At 42.3% G+C, this 18,794-nt stretch overlaps 1 protein-coding gene across 1 annotated transcript in view; it reads right to left on the bottom strand.

The window, feature by feature from the left end:
- The window catches only part of C6H4orf50 (chromosome 6 C4orf50 homolog), an 84,662-nt gene that overhangs the window by 21,805 nt on the left and 44,063 nt on the right, over nt 1–18,794 (bottom strand). Inside the window, exons 7-9 of the mRNA XM_051965390.1 lie at nt 16,171–16,344; nt 15,501–15,557; nt 11,122–11,304 (exon numbers count right to left, since the gene is read on the bottom strand). Coding sequence (XP_051821350.1) covers nt 11,122–11,304; nt 15,501–15,557; nt 16,171–16,344 — 414 coding nt within the window. The remainder of the gene's footprint in view (nt 1–11,121; nt 11,305–15,500; nt 15,558–16,170; nt 16,345–18,794) is intronic.

Below are 18,794 nucleotides of genomic sequence, written 5' to 3'. Positions count from 1 at the left end.
TGTTCACACTTATATAGCCAAAAAACAAAATGATGCAAGCCCCAGATATGTGGAGAAAGCGTTTTGTTCAACCCCTCTGAACCTGTTTCCTCCTTTATGTAATGAGGGGATTAAGCTTAGATGATCTCTAATACACCTTCCAGATGTAAATCTAGGTTTCCACAGCTCTTAGCCAGTGACAATCCATGTAGTGGACTGACAGCTACTGGCATAGGATTAGAATTGCAGAGAATTTTAAGAGTTAATTAAATAATGAAGTACTTTTAAATAAAATTTATTTCTTTAAATTTTCTTTAAATTTTTTAATTAAATAATGTAATTCTTTTAATAGTGGTGTGCCCTTAGTGGAGTCATTGTACGCTTATGAGCAGCAGTTCTCCTCCCCTCTCCTGTAAAATGGGGTAACACTTCGAATAGCTGCCTTAGGGAGTCATTGTGAAGAAAGCTCCCAAAGGCTGTCAGGAAGGTGAGCTCAGACACTTACTAGCTGCGTGACCCTAGTAAATCATTTCCTTTCTCTACATTTCAATTTCCCCGTGTTTGAAATGGGAAGAATAAAATTGCACCTCCAACCTCAAGGTTTCATACAAATACTATTTTCTAAGCTTTGAAATGCTACACATTTGTGTTTTCATTCTACTTATTACTAGCACATGCTGGGGGAGGGAGGCGGGGAATGAGCATGCATGTGACAGTTCCAGACAGAGCCCCTGGGACTTGAAGGATGAGTGTGAGCAAGCAGGTGATCCGGAACCAGAACGCCTGTGGCCAACGTGCTCAGCTCTCCCCCAGGCAGAAAGGAGATTTCACCGGGCTCCATCAGGGCACAAGCCAGGCTGGATCCTTTCCTGCTCGGTCCCACAACCACTTCTACAAACTGAGTGTGGTGAATGTCTCAGACGTTGGGAAGAGCCCTGAGGCTGAGGGTGGTCTTCCCAATAGGCCATAGGTGATAGTGAGAGCCTCAACAGTAGGGGCTGATGGCCTGTTGTCTGCCTCAGAATCTCGGCACTAGTGCTCACCCACAGGAGGACACTTAACAACACAGGAGGACACTTAACAAATGCTTATTAACTGACTGGTCTGAAGTCTGGCTCTGTTACTGACAATCTGGACAGATTAGTCCATTTAGCTTCTCGTGCCTCAGTTTCCTTATCTGTAAAACGAGTGGGTTAGACTGGATGACTTCTAATTCTTCAATCTCTCTAAGTCTCTGATCCTATGAGAGAGCTGTCAGAAGCAGAGGTCGATCAAACAGAATTCTCCTGTCTATATTTTGTTTCTCTCCCTGAATCCGACCTCCTCCTGCTGAGCTCTGCAGCCTGATGGCAGCTTCTGGTCCGGCCTCCCAAAAGTTGCTGTGCAACTTTGCAAAACTGGGATTCACAAAGTGGGCGACTTCATAGTCATACAGACAAAATCCATCTCATTCTGGACCCGCCATTAAACTCACCGCCAATGAGTTTCCATTGAAACTTTGCTGCAGAGGGGAGACAGCCTAAGACCACCACTGGCTCCCGAGTGACTTAACACAAGTTGTCTCTCCTACTGCTGAGCAAAGCTTTGGTTTCTCATTAGGAAAATGAATTGTCCTACATTAGGAATTCTTAATTTTCTTATACCCCTTTGGCCATCTGGTAAAGCTGTTAGCTTCTACTCAGAAGGTTTTAAATGTATCAAATAAACTGTATGGGATTATAAAAAAATGATGATACTTGTATGCATTTATTTTTATTTTAAAAAGTATTTAAGGGGCAGCTAGGTGGCACAGTGGATAGAGCACCAGTCCTGAAGTCAGGAGGGCCTGAATTCAAATCTGAGCTTAGACACTCAACACTTCCTGGCTGTGAGATCCTCGGCAAGCCCCTTAACCCCAATTGCCTCAGCAAAGAAAAAGAAAAGAAGTGTTTAAACAAGTTTAAGGATCCTAGGCTAAGAATTTATAGACTAAATTAAATCTGAGGACCCTCCTAGCTCTAATTATCTGAAGATAAAAGTAAGAATATTTTCACTGCCTTCCTCACAGGGATGCTGTAAGAATTCACATAAAATAATGGCTTATGGAATCACTACACAGACATGAGGGACTATATGCGATGCTATCTGTTTATATAAGAGCTGATCATTTCCGCCACAGTTGCCTTTGTAACATCTGGAATTTACACAGAAATAATTGGTTTACAAAGGATTTGCACATGCTCTCATTTGATCCTCCCAACCAATCTGGGAGCTTTTACTATGCTTATTTTTAATAAAAAACTTAGAAAGACCAAGTGCGTGGTCCTACAAGGCCGAGATTTGGACCTATGCTTTTGGATGCCAAGGGGAATATACTTTCAAATACACCAAAGCTGCCTCTTCTGCACGATAGCCAAGAGGTAACCCTGGGATATAGAAGGCTCTGGCAGCAAAACACATGCCCCAATGGGTCCCTTCCCAATGGAAAGAACCTTCCTCAAATAGAGGCCAAGCAGGGAACTGTGTATTCCATAGGTTAGGGCCAGACGGTCTAAACACAGAACCCCATACTCCATAAGGATGGCCCCCAGATGCTTTTCCAGCTACAGCACTCCAAAAGGAAGTCAGGATTACAAGAGAACCTTAGACATGGCAACAAGATTAGGCAATGATCAATTCTGATGGATGTGGTTCTTTTCAACAGTAAGGTTTTGGGGCCAGTTCCAGTAGATATATGATGGAGAGAGCCATCTGCATCCAGAGAGAGAACTATGGGGACTGACAGTGGATCACATAGAGCATTTTGACTCTTTTTGTTATTGTTGTCATTTGCTTGCTGGTTTTTCTCCTTTCTCTTGTTGTCGTCGTCATCATCTGCTTGCTGGTTTTTCTCCTTTCTCTTGTTGTCGTCGTCATCATCTGCTTGCTGGTTTTTCTCCTTTCTCTTGTTGTTGTCGTCATCATCTGCTTGCTGGTTTTTCTCCTTTCTCTTGTTGCCGTTATCGTCGTCATTATCTGCTTGCTGGTTTTTCTCTTTTCTCTTGCCGTCTTCGTTGTCTGCTTGCTGGTTTTTCTCCTTTCTCTTGTTGTCCTCGTTGTAGTCTGCTTGCTGGTTTTTCTCCTTTCTCTTGTTGTCATCGTCGTCATTATCTGCTTGCTGGTTTTTCTCCTTTTTCTTGTTGTCGTTGTCTGCTTGCTGGTTTTTCTCCTTTCTCTTGGTGTCGTCGTCGTCGTTATCTGCTTGCTGGTTTTTCTTTTCTCTTGTTGTCATCGTCGTCTGCTTGCTGGTTTTTCTCCTTTCTCTTTTTGTTGTTGTCGTCATCTGCTTGCTGATTTTTCTCCTTTCTACTGTTTTCCCTTTTGATCTGATTTTCCTTGTGCAGCATGATCAATGTAAAAGTATGTTTAGAAGAACTGCACAAGTTTAATCTATCCTGGATTTCTTGCTGTCTGGGGGAGGTGAGGAGGGAGGGAAAACACAATGTTTGCAAGGGTTAATGTTGAAAACTATCTTTGCATGTATTTTGAGAAATAAAAAAGCAATTATTATTAAAATACAGTTCAAGGGGGAAAAAAATTGGGGTTATTACAATCCATCCTGGTAAAATCAGGCCCTTTGGAAGGATTAAATTCATTTCAACCCACCAGCATTTGAGACACCTGTTGACTTTAAGGTAAGGGTCATGTGCAGCAGTAGATAAAGAGCTTCCCTCAGTATCAAGAAAAACTGCATTAAAGTCTTGATTCTCACACAATTGTGGCCAAACCATTTTTTCCCTCAGTGCCCTAAGTAACCCCCTGAAGACTTAAGTCATAGAGCAAGCAGGTTGTGATCTGCACTGGAAGAAAAAAAAATTCTTTCTGGGAGTTCCCTATTCCAATAAAATTACAAGTCAGGCAAAATATAATGTGCAAGAAACCATGTTGGGTACTACATATAAAAAGATTTTTCAAATGGTCTGGGAGGGGATGTCAACCTCCCATTCCTCTCTACATTTAGCAATGAAAGGAAAGCACAAGGATGTGACAGGACCAGAGAATGATTTTCTTTAAGCATGGGATAGAAAGGCATGTTTTAGGCAGCAGGAGACTAAATAGATAAGAGGGGACGAAGGCGTGAGCTTCTGGGGGTAAGAGGGAAAGGGCGAGATCAAGGACACAAGCAGAGGAGTTCCCTTCAGAGGAGAAGGTAGGTTGCATGGATGGGTCAGAAACTGGAACAAGAGAACACATGATGGGGGGTGATGTATGAGGTTCTGGGTGCATAAGAAGAGAACAGAGAAAGCTCACAACATTGAAGCAGCTTTCTTTTGTGCCGCCTCAGATGCTGAGGAACCGTGAGGAATTGGGTTCTCTGAAAGCAAGAACTGTCTCTCTGCTATTTGGATCTCTGGAGCTTTTGCACATAGTAAGCACTTTAAAATGCCTTCTCACTCATTCCTTCATCTGTCAGCACTTTCACACAGGACGGCTGCTTGGGTCCAACTCTAGGGTTCCCTAATCATTCAGGATGGATTCTGCCACTTGTTCTATTCCCTTTGACAGCAGCCATCCTCCCGGCCGGAGCAGCACAAGATCAGGAACCCCAAGAACCTCAGGGACCTGTCCTCTTGTCCTCCTCACAATGGGTCAGCAGCACAAGGGCGGGGAACCCACTGACAGAAAGGGGATGTGGTCCCACCAAGACTCTTGCTTTCCTTCCATGTGGTTTTTGCTCCATTTACTGACAGGCAGAATTGCACTCGACAGGCCATCAGCAGCTCCGATACTGCCAGCAAGACAGCCTCCAGGACCCGGAGCCAGAGCCAAAATGTCTCCTTCAGGAGTTTCAGCCGCGGCCTTCAGCACTCAGCACAACTGAGCGTCCATAAAGCATCGTGCTCTGGACTCCATAGAGCCGTGGCTGCCAAGAGGAAGGCGATCTTAGTAAAGTGGCACAAAACCTTCCCAAGCACAGAACCCTACCCAGAGTCCGGATTTAAGCAGCAGCAGGCCCCGCTTCCCTAGCTCTGGAGGTTTGCCGATCGCTTCTTCAGAACTATCCTGCGGGGAAGGTGATCCAACTATTACTGTCCCATTTTACAGATACAAAAACTGCATCCAGAGAGACTCCTGCCAGACCTTCCTGACTCCATATTTGGCCTTTTGGCCACCTCCCTCCCAGATTTTGAACAGATGACCTGGTGCTTATTTGTGTTACTTCATGTAGCTGGCCACTTTGGGGCTGGGAGTCAGGAGCTTCCTTTTCAGCTCTTGCACCGATTCTCTGGGGAAGACACGTCAGCAGCCAGGCAGCCCAAGTCCCACTTTATAGATGAGAAAGGGGGACCCAGCCGGGCTCTCAGAGACCTTTCTGTCCTATTGTTGGTGTGTAGCTGAGCATGAGGCCCAGAGTAATGGGCATCACAAAGGGGGTCGAGGGAGGAATAATTCACTTTTTCACAAACAGAGAGAGTTAGAGGGAGGTACTAAAGACTCACATCACTGACTGCCATTTTGCTGGTTCTGAAGAGGATTTCTTACTTTGCTAAATTCTTTTTTTTCTCCCCCAGAGGCAATTGGGAATAAGTAACTTGCCCAGGGTCACAAAGCTAGGAAGTCTTAAGTGTCTGAGACCAGATTTGAACTCAGGTTCTCCTGACTTAAGGCTGGTGCTCTATCCACTGCACCACCTAGCTGCCTCCTTTACTAAATTCTTTATAATTGCCATCCTCATCAGAATGAATAAAGCAATGGAATCCAGTGGAAAGCTTCTTGAACTTGAAGTCCTACTATCTGTTTTCAAATCTCATTCATGTCATTTACTCTTTGAACAACCTTGAACAACTAACAGATCTGCCCTGGGCTTGGGATCCCTTCATCACTAAATCTACGATCCCATCAGGAGTTCCTTTTGTGTCTCTGTGTTCACAGCATGCAGCACAGTGCTTGGCACATTTAGGGGAGGGAGAAATAAGGAAAGAAGGGATCCAAAGTATTCATTTCTTTGGTATAGAAAAATCCCCATTGGGAAATTGCAGACGAGTGTTGTTACTCAAGTAGGTCTGACTCTCCATGACTGTTAGGGTTTTCTTGGCAAAAACACTGGCAGGATCTGCCATTTCCTTCTCCAGCTCACTTTATAAATGAGGAACTGAAGGAAATAAGGCTAAGTGACTTGCCCAGGGCACACAGGTAAGAAGTGTCTGAGGTCAGGGTTGAACTCAAGTCTTCCTCACTCCAGGCCTGATGCTCTCTCCATTGTGCCATCCGGAGTCCCACATCGGGGTTATCAACCTTCACAAAGGACACTTGTGGGGATGGTCTGGAGAAGGCCCGAGAAAGGCTAGTGACTCGCCTGAGGCCCTGCAGCTGGAATGGGTCTCAAAAATGGCTTGCATTTGAATCATTCTAGCTCCCAGAACAATTCCCTACCCCTCTGCACAGGGTAACAGCTAAATAAAGGCTCCTTGAAGGAAGGAACAAACTGATCTCAATGTTTTATGTTAGGTTCTTGAGTGTGAGCCTGGTCACAAAGCAAAGCACAGAAGACTTCTGGAAGAGAGGCTCTTCTACAGGCACGATGTTGGACACAAGGAACCGTTCCTCATTGGGTCAGAGAGCAGCTAAGAACAGCCATGTATTGGAAAGGATGCGATCGATGGCTGGAGGAGCTTTTGAGTATAAAATATAAAACAGTATTTGTGTGTGTGTGTGTGTGTGTGTGTGTGTGTGTGTGTGAAAGAAAAAAGAAAGAAAAGAAAAAAGAAGGAAGGAAAAAGGGCAGGAAGGAAGGAAGAAAAAAGAAAGGAAAGCAGCAATAGAAGGAAGCTAAGAAGGAAGAGAGGTGAAGGAAAAATGGAAGAAGAGAGGAAGGAAGAGAAGGAGGAAAGAAGGAAAGGAAAGAAAGAAGGAAGAGAGGATAAAAGGAGGGAGAGAGGAAGAAAAGGAGAAAGAAAAAGGGAAGTGAGGGGTAAAAAAGGGTATTAAAAAAAAAAAAAACTAAAACCATCCTGTCACATATAACAACTGGTAAATGTATTAGCAATATGATTCAGGGATCTCTATATTCATTCCTAGCTGTAAATCCTCTGATCCTATGAAACTTGGGAACCATATCTCATTTATTTCTGTATCTCCCACAGCACTTGGCTCTGTGACCTACATATAATAGTCTTTGAATAAATGCTCACTTAGAGAATCATACAAAGTTAGAAGCCGATGGCCCCATCGAAATCATGTTAGATATAAAGAATCTTGGGCCATTCAAAAAGGTTAGTGACAGAGATGGCACTAGAACTCAAAGTTTGTGACTCCATAATTGAGTTCTGTTCCCTTCAAACTGATACTATAAGAACACACTCTTTCGTTGTTGCTTCCCATTTCCCATAGGTATGATTTTATCTCTCCAAAGAGACTATATGCTCCTGTAGGTCAGAATTCCTACATTATTCTGCTGCCCTAGCCCATTATCTTAAGTTCTGGATTTATAAAATTATTAAGTTCAGCCTTAGGGACTGTTCAAGAATCAGGGTTTGGAAATCATGCCCCATCTTCCCCTTCCAATTGTTCCCCACACAAAAATGTCAGAATTTGACTCCTTGTGCCCCCATTCACCCAAGGCCTTAGATTTAAGGTTTTTATAGAGGAGAGATTCTTAAATTCCCAGGGACTACATGAGCCTAGAAGGGGCAAATTATCTTTTTCCAATATAACTTTTGTCCTCAGTAAATCTATTTAGTTCATTCTGTGCATTTAAAATGGGCACGTAGATGGCACAATAGAAAGTTCCAGGCTAGGAGTCAGAAGACTTTGCTGCAAATCCGCCTCAGACACTTTCTACCTGAGTGATCTCCGGGCAAGTCACTAAACCCTGTTTGCTTGAGTTTCCTCATTTGTAAAATGAGCTGAGGAACAAAAAGGATTTTTTGCTTAGAAAAGCCCAAATGGGATAAGATAGAGCTGGACATGACTGAAATGGGGTCCACCACACACACACACACACACACACACACACACACACACACACACAGATAGAGAGAAGAGAGAGACAGAGTGGCAGGGAGGTAGGGCCAGAGGAAGGGGGGCAGGCATACAGTACCAACAAGATGGGTGGGTGATAGATAAAATGCACCACAAACTCAAGGCAGATGAGAAACAGCTGAGGTAACTCTCCATTGCTCTGGGGAATGTCATTTTACCACTCAGGGGCCCATAAAGTCCTCCAGACTCAGTCAGCTCATGATTAAAACTTCCCAGGAAAGGACTTATACTGGGGTTGCTTTCCTTAGGATGTAGACAGCCCCAATAACTCACTGTAGCAATAAAGAAAGAGCTCCAGGTTGCTCATTTGCATCATGGTTCCAGCTATCGGGGACCTGCCTTCCAAGCAGAACATACTGTATTAAAAGGATATGGAAATATTATAAGTCCAAAGTGCTTAGGACATGTGCTAAGTGCTAGGGAAAAGATATACAACACATGGAAATGAAACAGAGAGTACAAAGCTTGCTTTCATGGAGCTTGCAATCTAATTAGAGCTTGTAGAGGGATGTTGTCCAGGGAAAATAAAGATCCAAGATGGCAGCAAAGGCCACTTTTAATTCTGGGTAGGAGGAAGTGAAATCATGGATGTATTAATAGAAGCTGTATGTAAATTCAGTCTAGAAGAAAGAGGAGAATTTAATGGGTATAAAATGGGGAGGAGTGAGATGGAGATGGAAGGCAGAAATTGAGGAGGAACAGAGGAATCCACTCTGAGTTACTGGGGATGGTATAAACAAAGCTCAGATGTGGAAAGTAAGGATGGGGCGGTAAAAAGGGAGGCCGAGGGATGGGCTGTGGGGAATAGTACCATTAGCTCAGAAGGTGAAACAAATGCAGGAAATAGCATGAGCGATGGCTACGAAGGCAGATTCGTGCCAGACTACAGAGGGCTTCAAATGGAGGGATGGAGAATGCACATTTCCTTTAGTAGAGGATGGGGAAGCAGCTAGAGATGTCCCAGTTTACACAGCCGGTAAAAGAGTGATCCTAATTGAAGGAGGGAGAGTTGTAAAAACATCCATTTTGTTATGAGCCAATATCAAGAGGTATCAGTCAGGGAACAAGGTAAAGAGAATGGGGAAGAGAGAGAGCTGTGAAATGCTCTCAGCAATTAATATTAGAAATAAGTGTGAGAAATAGGGAATGAAGGAATCCTACCAAATTCCTTTTATAACACAGACATGGTACTGATACCTAAACCAGGTAGGTTGAAAACAGAGAAAGAAAATTATAGACCTATCTCCCTAATGAATATTGATGCTAAAAATCTTAAATAAGATACCAATCAGACTCCCAAAAAACTACTTTGATGAACTATAAAAAATAATAACAAAGTTCATATGGAAAAACAAAAGGTCAAGAATTTCAAGGGAATTAATAAAAAAATCAAATGAAGGTGGCCTAGCTGTACCAGATCTAAAATTATATTATAAAGCAGCAGTTTCTAAAACCATCTGATATTGGCTAAGAAATAGACTAGTTGATCAATGGAATAGGTTAGATTCAAAGGACAAAACAGTCAATAACTTTAATAATATAGTGTTTGACAAATCCAAAGACCCCAGTTTTTGGGATAAGAACACATTATTTGACAAAAATTGCTGGGAAAATTGGAAGTTAGTATGGCAGAAACTAGGCATCGACCCACACTTAACACTGTACACCAAGATAAGGTCAAAATGGGTTCATGACCTAGGCATAAAGAATGAGATTATAAATAAATTGGAAGAGCATAGGATAATTTACCTCTCAGACCTGTGGAAGAGGAAAGCATTTATGACCAAATTAGAACTAGAGATCACTATTGACCACAAAATAGAAAATTTTGATTATATCAAATTGAAAAGTTTTTGTACAAACAAAACAAATGCAGACAAGATTAGAAGGGACACAATAAACTGGGAAAACATTTTTATAGTCAAAGGTTCTGATAAAGGCCTTATTTCCAAAATATATAGAGAATTGACTCTAATTTATAAGAAATCAAACCATTCTCCAATTGATAAATGGTCAAAGGATATGAACAGACAATTCTGAGACAAAGAAATTGAAACTATTTATAGACATATGAAAATATGCTCCAAATCATTATTAATCAGAGAAATGCAAATTAAGACACCTCTGAGATACCACTACACACCTGTCAGATTGGCTAGAGTGACAGGGAAAGATAATGGGGAATATTGGAGGGGATGTGGGAAAACGGGGACACTGATACATTGTTGGTGGAATTGTGAACACATCCAGCCATTCTGGAGAGTGATTTGGAACTATGCTCAGAAAGTTATCAAACTGTGCATACCCTTTGATCCAGCAGTGTTTCTACTGGGCTTATATCCCAAAGAAATACTAAAGAAGGGAAAGGGACCTGTATGTGCCAAAATGTTTGTGGCAGCCCTGTTTGTAGTGGCTAGAAGCTGGAAAATGAATGGATGTCCATCAATTGGAGAATGGTTGAGTAAATTGTGGTATATGAACGTTATGGAATATTATTGTTCTGTAAGGAATTACTAGCAGGATGAATACAGAGAGGACTGGCGAGACTTACATGAACTGATGCTGAGTGAAATGAGCAGAACCAGGAGATCATTATATACTTCAACAATGCTACTGTTTGAGGATGTATTCTGATGGAAGTGGATCTCTTCAATAAAGAGAGCTAATTCAGTTTCAATTGATCAAGGATGGACAGAAGCAGCTACACCCAGAGAAAGAACACTGGGGAATGAATATAAACTGTTTGCATTCTTGTTTTCCCGGGTTATTTCTACCTTCTGAATCCAATTCTCCCTGTGCAACAAGAAAACTGTGCGGTTCTGCAAACATATATTGTATCTAGGATATACTGTAAACCTATTCAACATGTAAACAACTGCTTGCCATCTGGGGGAAGGGGTGGAGGGAGGGAGGGGAAAAATCGGAACATAAGTGAGTGCAAGGGACAATGCTGTAAAAAATTACCCTGGCATGGGTTCTATCAATAAAAAGTTATTAAAAAAAAGAAAGAAAGAAATAAGTGTGAGGTTTGAACCGAGGCACCTGAGCCGGCTGGAGTCTCTTGGTTTGGACGAAGGACTGAGCATAGAGGGAGCAGCGGAAGATATGGTGGGAAATGTCAATGAGACGATTTACACTTACCTCTCCAGGGTTGGAAGACATGAAAGCAGCTGCACAGCTGGCCACAGCCACGTCATCCACCAAAGCCCTCGCTGTCTGTGAGAGCTGCAGGTTCTCAATTCCATGTCTGTGCAGTTCCTGCACTAGCTGCGTGACCAAGTTGTTTCTGTCCCGGCACTTCTGGACCAGGGAAGCCACTTTTGCCTGCAAAGACAGAAACAGCAAAGGATCTTTTGTCGCTCCTCCAGGCTCCCATCCGAGCTCAAACATCTATGATGCTGGAGGCTATATCTGAGGAAAAGGGCTAGTTTGCCTTCCCAGAAGGCTTCAGCTTTCGCATCAGAATGTACCTGGTTTAGCGAGTAGAATGTTGGACACATGAGTCCAAGTCATTGCTCCCCTAGGTGATCACATAAAATCATGTAGCCTCAGTTTCCTTCTCTGTAAAAATGAGTATAACTTTACTGGTGCTGATTTTTAATAGGTTAATTATGAAGAAGGAATTTCCTAACTTTTTGCTTTAGAATTGTGATCATGACTGGCTAATATCATGTATTCTTCCCACTGTTTATCTCCTTCTGTACTATTGCACCATCATCGTTGCAGAAGTGTGAGAGATTCCTTAGCACTGAGGGCTATGTTGTATTCTTTGTTTTCCGGGTTGTCACAGCCAGAGAATTTATCACCAGGAGGCCAGCCTCGGAGAACAAGCTTCTCTGAACTTGGCTGGCCCGGCTCTTGGAGGCAGATTCTGTCTTTGCCAGGACCATATGTGGTTATATGTCTGTGAGTCATGACATTCTAAAGTATCTAAAGACATTAAAACAAGTGTAAGAGAGAAGGAGAAAGAGAAAGGTTCATAGTGGGGGCAACCAGCTGCAACACATAAATAATTTCTCTGGAGAATATTATAAAGGATGACCCAAAGGAATGGCCAATTTCAAAAAGAAGATGGCATCAGTCATAGGAAAGAGCAAAACTAAGTGGCCGATGTGCTCCGCTGACAAATGTCTGATGGCTGAAGAAGGGAAGAAGCTCCCAACCACATTGAGGAATTGGACTCTCCGAGGCAAACTCAAGGCCGAGAATCAGCCAGAAAGCACAGAGATGGCTGAGCTGTAATCTGCATCTCTGGGGAGATGATCTCCCCCCACACCATCCAATGTCCAGTTAAGTTGGGGAAGAGCAATCCGTCTTGGGGCAAGGAAGCAGAGGAGGTATTAGAGAGAAAGCGGTACAAACTCAGAAGTCAAAGAGTGAAAAGGCACAGATCAGGTAACTGGAGGGACCTGTTTTCTCTCCTTACCCTCTTCCCTCTTTCAAAAGTCAGCTCAAATCCCCTGCTTCTTCATTTAGTCTTTCTGGGCTCTTGTCCCTCTCCCCAACGTAAAGCCTTCCTCCAAGATGATCTTCCTTTTATGCTGTAGATGTCTTGTTATTGACACACTATTGCTTATTCATTTATGTACATCTTATTGAGATGGGGGATTCCTTGAAGAAGAGGCTGGTTTTTGTATCCCCAACAGTTAGCACAGTGCTTGGTATCCACTAACATTTACTAATCGCTTCTTGATTAAGGGACCACGATTATGGAACTGGAGCTTAGAAGCCTGGGTACAAGCCTGAATGACTAGCTATGGGCTCCCTCTAATGGCAACCTTAGAGTTAGCAGATCCAGTCCCAGATTGTGTTTGTGTGACTAAAACCTTCAAGCAGCCAGCAGCTCAGAGGCTCATTGCCAGAAAGAGTTCTTGAGGGCCCAGAATCAGAGATACTTTCCCCGGCAGGGATTGGGAACACCCAACATGGAAAACTCACCCCCTCTTTAGATCTGTCTGAAAGTAGGATGGACTGCCTCATCACCAGGAAGGGGAAAGATGAACCAGCAGAGTCTTGTTCCAGATCAGAGTCGTGAATGATTGATGATCATCACGCCCTCTCTCCCCACATATATCTATGCACCCCAGAACCTTCACAGTGGAGTCCTATTGGGGCAGGGCAGCAACCAGTGCCTTGACCTACCTTTGTTTCCCTACTTCATCGTGACTCATCCCTTTTAGATTGGTTTTATTGAGCCTTTACTCTCCATTTCTGACAACAGGGCAATATATACAGAAAAAAGTGCACTTCTACCTAATGGATGTCACCTACCCCTTAATGAGGGCTTAACTTTTAAAGAACCAGAGAAGCAAAATGGCATTATGTGGCAGGAGAGGTGAGGGGGAGGAAAACTCACTGGAATAGGAAGCAAGGGATCATAGTCCCAACTCTTGGTCCACTAGTATTTAGCTCAGGGATCCTCAAACTTTTTTAAATAGGGGGCCAGGTCACTGTCCCTCAGACTGTTGGAGGGCCAGACTAAAGTAAAAATAAAACCTTTGTTTTGTGGGCCTTTAAATAAAGAAACTTCATAGCCTTGGGTGAGGGGGATAATCGTCCTCAGCTGCCACATCTGGCCCGCGGGCTGTAGTTTGAGGACCCCTGATAGCTGTTTGTCTTTGGCCAAGAGATTTGACTGCTTGGAAACCCAGTTTTCCACAACAAAGAAGACCAGATGAAATACTGTTAAAATTGTCTTCTAGCTCATATTTTGTGAACATGTAAATACGTTGATATTAGGAAGGAGAAAGGGGAAGATATTATTGGTCCAAGAGTTTCTTCACCCACCTTTAAAAATTCTACCATATTAGTGAAAGGACCCCTTTCATTGCCCTTCACAAGATAATTTGCTTACAGATTAATTTGTAATACTTTATATCATTTTAAATACTTTAAATCCTTTATATCATTTCATTCTTAAAAACAATCATGTGGCCATTTTATTTATTCCCATTTTACAGATGAGAAAATGGAGACTCTGAAAAATCAAATGAATTCCTTGAAAGCCTATGGCCAGTGGCCAGAAAAGAAAGACTAAAACCTAAATCTCTTGATGATGGAATGCAAGCTTTGATTGGAAGTCATAGCTCTGCAATTTGCCAATTGTTGGTCCACCATTTAACCTGCCCTGAATTTCAGGCCTCTTCTATAAAAAAGAGAACTTCCTAATTATATATAAGTATGTAATAGTAGGCATTGGCATTCCAGCCTTGGGGTCACAAATGTCTGACTTCAAATTCAGACTCAGACATGTATTAGTCGTATCAACTTGAGCCAGTCCCTTAATCCTCTTTGCCTCAGTTTCTGCAATATCTTTGCCAAGAAAATCTCAAATAGGATCATAGTCAAATAGAACTGAAATGACTAAACAATAAGATTATTTTTACATTATCTACCTTACAGCATTGTTATATGGAGCAAATGAGAACAGACATTAAAAAAAAAAAACTTTATAAATCATCAATTGTCATATAAATATCAATCCTAATTTCAGTCATAGGATTAAAATAATCTTTAATTTAGCCTGGCAGTGACTTTAGGGATCAATCCCTCACTTTCCAGATTAAGAAACTGAGCCCTTGGAAATGTTTTGTGTCTCAATTAAGGACAAATAGATAGTGATGGAGCCAGCATTTGGAATTAGAGAATACAACCATGGCTGAGAGCTGGAAGTGATCTTAAAAGCTCTCTATTCCACTCCTCATTTTTTTTTGATGAGGATATTAAGTTTCACAAAGGTTTAAGTCATGAAAATGATGCAGGTAATGTATCACAGGGAGGATTTGAATCTTCTACCCCTCAATCCTTTCCACTGACCACACTACTTCCCCTTTGTATCTAGCTATCTAACATTCCCCTCCAACACCTCCCTAGCAATCATTTAATTACCCAGTCCACAAGCATTTATTGAGCATTTACAAGGCTGCAGCCTATACTGTGTCACTGTGACAGGCCCCAAGAACAAAACGGTGCCAGCTTCAAGCGTGAAGGTGACACTCTGAGAGCTCTCGGAGGCTACGCCAATGGAGCCTGAACTCTGGAAGCTCTTGGCAAACTGGAAAGGGCCTAGGACAAATCCCGGACCTGGCATCCGGATGTTCCTGGCCAAATGCAAGGATGTTGGGCACGCACAAACAGCCAGAAGGAGCCACTATTTTTTTTTCAGCCGTAGCTACTGAGGAAGATAATTTCCCACGGTCTTTCAGGGCTGTGATGTACATCAGCAGTGGCCATGTCCTCAAGAACAAAAGCACAGATGCTTTGTAGAGAACGTCTACCCTATTCCACTGTCCCTTTGTATCAGAGAGCATTCGAGGGAAGCAGTGAAGTGGTTTAAAAAAATGATTCACGTGTAATGAGTTCAGAGTAAGGCCAATCAGAATTGCCCTCATTATAATTCTCCAGCCCATACATGAGAAGAATGAGCTACATATATAAAAGGAGATCCACATTCTTTAAAGAGTTCACTTGTAATTCAATTATCAGTACAATTAAGACTAGACCAATCACAGATCGATTACCTTGAGAGGTATTACAGCCAAGTTCACTTCATTTTTCCTCCTTTTGAGCTCTTCAATCTGAAATAGAGCCAAAGAATGGATTATCTTGATCATTCTCAAAGCAAACCTGCCCCACGGACAATGTGGGCCAAATGAGTACAAATGGCATCAGGATTTCTTTTTTATCTGGACCAAAAATAGTTAGAGGTGGAGAAATAAAATTGGACTGGAAGGAATAGTTCTGGGATAAAGCTGTGGATAAAGGGATAAAGGCTGAGGAGAGCTGCATGGGGTGGTGCTGGATAGTGATCACCATAGGAAGGAACAGTTAGCACTCAGGACAAAGACTCCTCCTCCCCATGTTAGCAATGCTTCTGCTTCCAATGGAGTAGTACTTGACTACTGGGAAGCTTCTTTATATACATCCCAGAAGCAGAACCTGGCCCCCAGAAGAGGGATGTTTATTGCCTGAGCAGCTGAGGATGGACTCACTTCCCTCTCTGAATCTTATTTTTTAATCTATGAAATGAGACTTTTAGATTGAGGGATTTCTAAAATGTCTGTCATTCTTTATTCTAAGTCTAACATTCTGTATGTCTTATGGACTTTTCAAGCTCAAAATCTCTGATTTCCTCTGCCCCAAATTTCTCCTGGAGGACTGACAATAAGAAAGGGCCAGAAACCGCAGTACCTTTTCTCTCAGCTGGCCCTGAAGGTACCGAGTTTCACTTTGAGATGCCTGAAGTTCATTGTATATGGCAGTCTGATCTCTGAGCTGGGACTTCAGGGTTAATACCTGGTGGTGTAGAAGCTTACTGCTGGTCTTGGGTTCTTCTTCTGAAGGGATGTGCTCAATATCTTGGAGCTATAGAGATGATATAATTAAATAGTATCAATAAATAACAATAATAATTAGGGGAGGGATAAAAACTTTCTAAAAGTTAATTATATTTTAGACACTGTAGCAAGAACTTTATCAGTATTATCTCATTTGATCCTCAATAACCCTGGGAGATAGGTATTATTTTGCAGCTCCATTTTGCAGCTGAGGAAACTGAGGCAGACAGAGGTTAGCAACCTGTTCAGAATCACATAGTATCTGAGTCTTAGTTTGAACATGACCTAGAAATCTAAAGATTATTTCCTCTTTTCAAATATCAAATGCTAATTTATAATAATACGATAATGAAAACAATTATCAACTTTAAAATCAAACATCAAATCATCACGTATTATCATGGAGGTGGAAGAATTTTAGAAATAAATTATCAAGTCCAACATTTGGCAAACTATGGCCCATGAGCCCAGTTCAGCCCATGGTCTGGGAGCTAAGAATGATTTTTATATCTTATACCATTCTTCATTGGATCTTTGATTATTCCAAGGTCTTTGTTTTATAGAAAGTGACATTGTGACATGGAAAAGAGCCATGTCTTGCTCAGATCCTGGAGCCTCAAACAGGCTTGATGTAGATATTGGAGAGGGATTCCCCATTTTACTTATGGCTTCTGAGGTTTCTTCCAACTCTACATTACTAAGACCTTGTGGAAGCTTTGGATAACAACTCCAGTCGCAAATGAAGGGATTTCAGAAATTCTTACTATAGAAAAGGCTTTTTATAACTTGAATTTTTCATTAATAGGAATAATAACAGCTTATTTTTAAATAGGGTCTTGAAAATGCTTAATGCCATTTTAAGCTATAGTAGTTTGAAAATTGCAGTAAAGTTAGGTAGGGCAGTAGAGAGAATGCAGAGCCTAGAATCCAGAAGACTCATCTTCCCGAGTTCAAATCTGGCCCCAAACACTTAATAAAGTTTCTGGGCAAGTCACTTCACCCTATATGACTCAGTCTCCTTATCTGTAAAAGGAGCTGGAGAAGGAAATGGCAAAGCACTCCAGCATCTTTGCTAAGAAAACCCCAAACAGAATTAAGAAGAATCCATCAGATATGATTGAGATGACTGAACAACAAAGCTTAAGATGGCATTACAACTTTTGGGACACCCCGTATATCACTTTGCAGTAGACAGTATGTTATGATCTCCATTTTACAAATGAGGAACATAATGTTAAATCAGTTGTGCACAATCATTTGCTCCTAGCCAGTCAGATTCTAGCTGGGAACCCCTGTCTAATTTCCAAGTTCACAGATCATTCCTTATCAAATAGCATACTCCCTTCCCCCATCCACATGAAGAGGCAATTTCTTAATGTGTACTTTCTCTCAGAATAGGCTGGGAACCAGAAGATTAATCCACTCCCCAAGGACACCCGAGTCACCATTTAGCAAATTACCCAATCCAATTCACCCTCTGAACTCCTTGAAATTATTACCAAACCCCTTCCCAACCAAACTAGGTCAGGCTTTGCTAAAGAACCTCGAGGGAATGGATGAGAGAATAAGAGAAAGAAAACCATCCTTGGAAATAAAAGAAGGGTCTGGCCAGAACCCCAGGGGGCAGCCTTAGAAAGGAGGCCATCATTTGTCTCATTTCTTGCCTAGACTTAAGTCACTGAATGGGCTTACCCTCAGACACACAGAGACCCATTAAAGCCAAGGTCTCCCACAAGGTCCAGCTGCTGGACACAGATGGCAGGAAACTGCTGGCTTTGCATAGTCCTGCCTCTCCTAGATCCAACTCATTCGCAAGTCAAGATCTCCCTCTCCGATGTCATGGGTCAAGGACAAATAACAGCAACTGGGGAAAATTCTGTGAACTCCATCTAGGTGGTTACTCCAGAAATCAGGATGATTCTGAGAGACATGTTGGACCTGACCCTCAGTCCCCATTGGTGCTGTTTCACTGAATAAGAAATGGGACCTCCAGAGGCCCCCAAAGTCTCTGCTAAGAAGACCAGAGCATGTCACTAGCACCTTACCCACCACTGTAGTGTTTTCATTACTGTGATCGATTACAGACCCGGGATTTGGAAAGTGTAGAGCTAAGGAGAATTAATCAAAATGCATTTGCTCACACTTCTGATCAATTCGGTTTTGAATTGGAATTGAAGAAGAAGAAGAAACTGAGCTCGTCTTTAGGCCTTGGAATCTCTGTGGACTTTTTCTGTCCCAGAGCCGTCTTCTAAGTTACAGATCACACACCACTGAGTGGCTATGGGATGCTGGGAGGTCTTTCTGTTTGCTTCAGGGAATGACAATCAGATGCTTTCTCTTTGAACCCCCTTTTGACTTATTCATAACTCTTCCTGGCCAAGGCAAATTACCTGTGAGTCCTCCTTATTCTGAGTGGGGATGGAGAAAAGGAAGAGAGCTAAAGAGCATTAGGTAGAGCAACAGAGTGAAATTCAGCAG

This window comes from Antechinus flavipes, chromosome 6, assembly GCF_016432865.1.
Source record: "Antechinus flavipes isolate AdamAnt ecotype Samford, QLD, Australia chromosome 6, AdamAnt_v2, whole genome shotgun sequence".
In the NCBI taxonomy this organism is placed as follows: Eukaryota; Metazoa; Chordata; class Mammalia; order Dasyuromorphia; family Dasyuridae; genus Antechinus; species Antechinus flavipes.
This window is presented reverse-complemented; position numbering and strand designations above follow the sequence as displayed.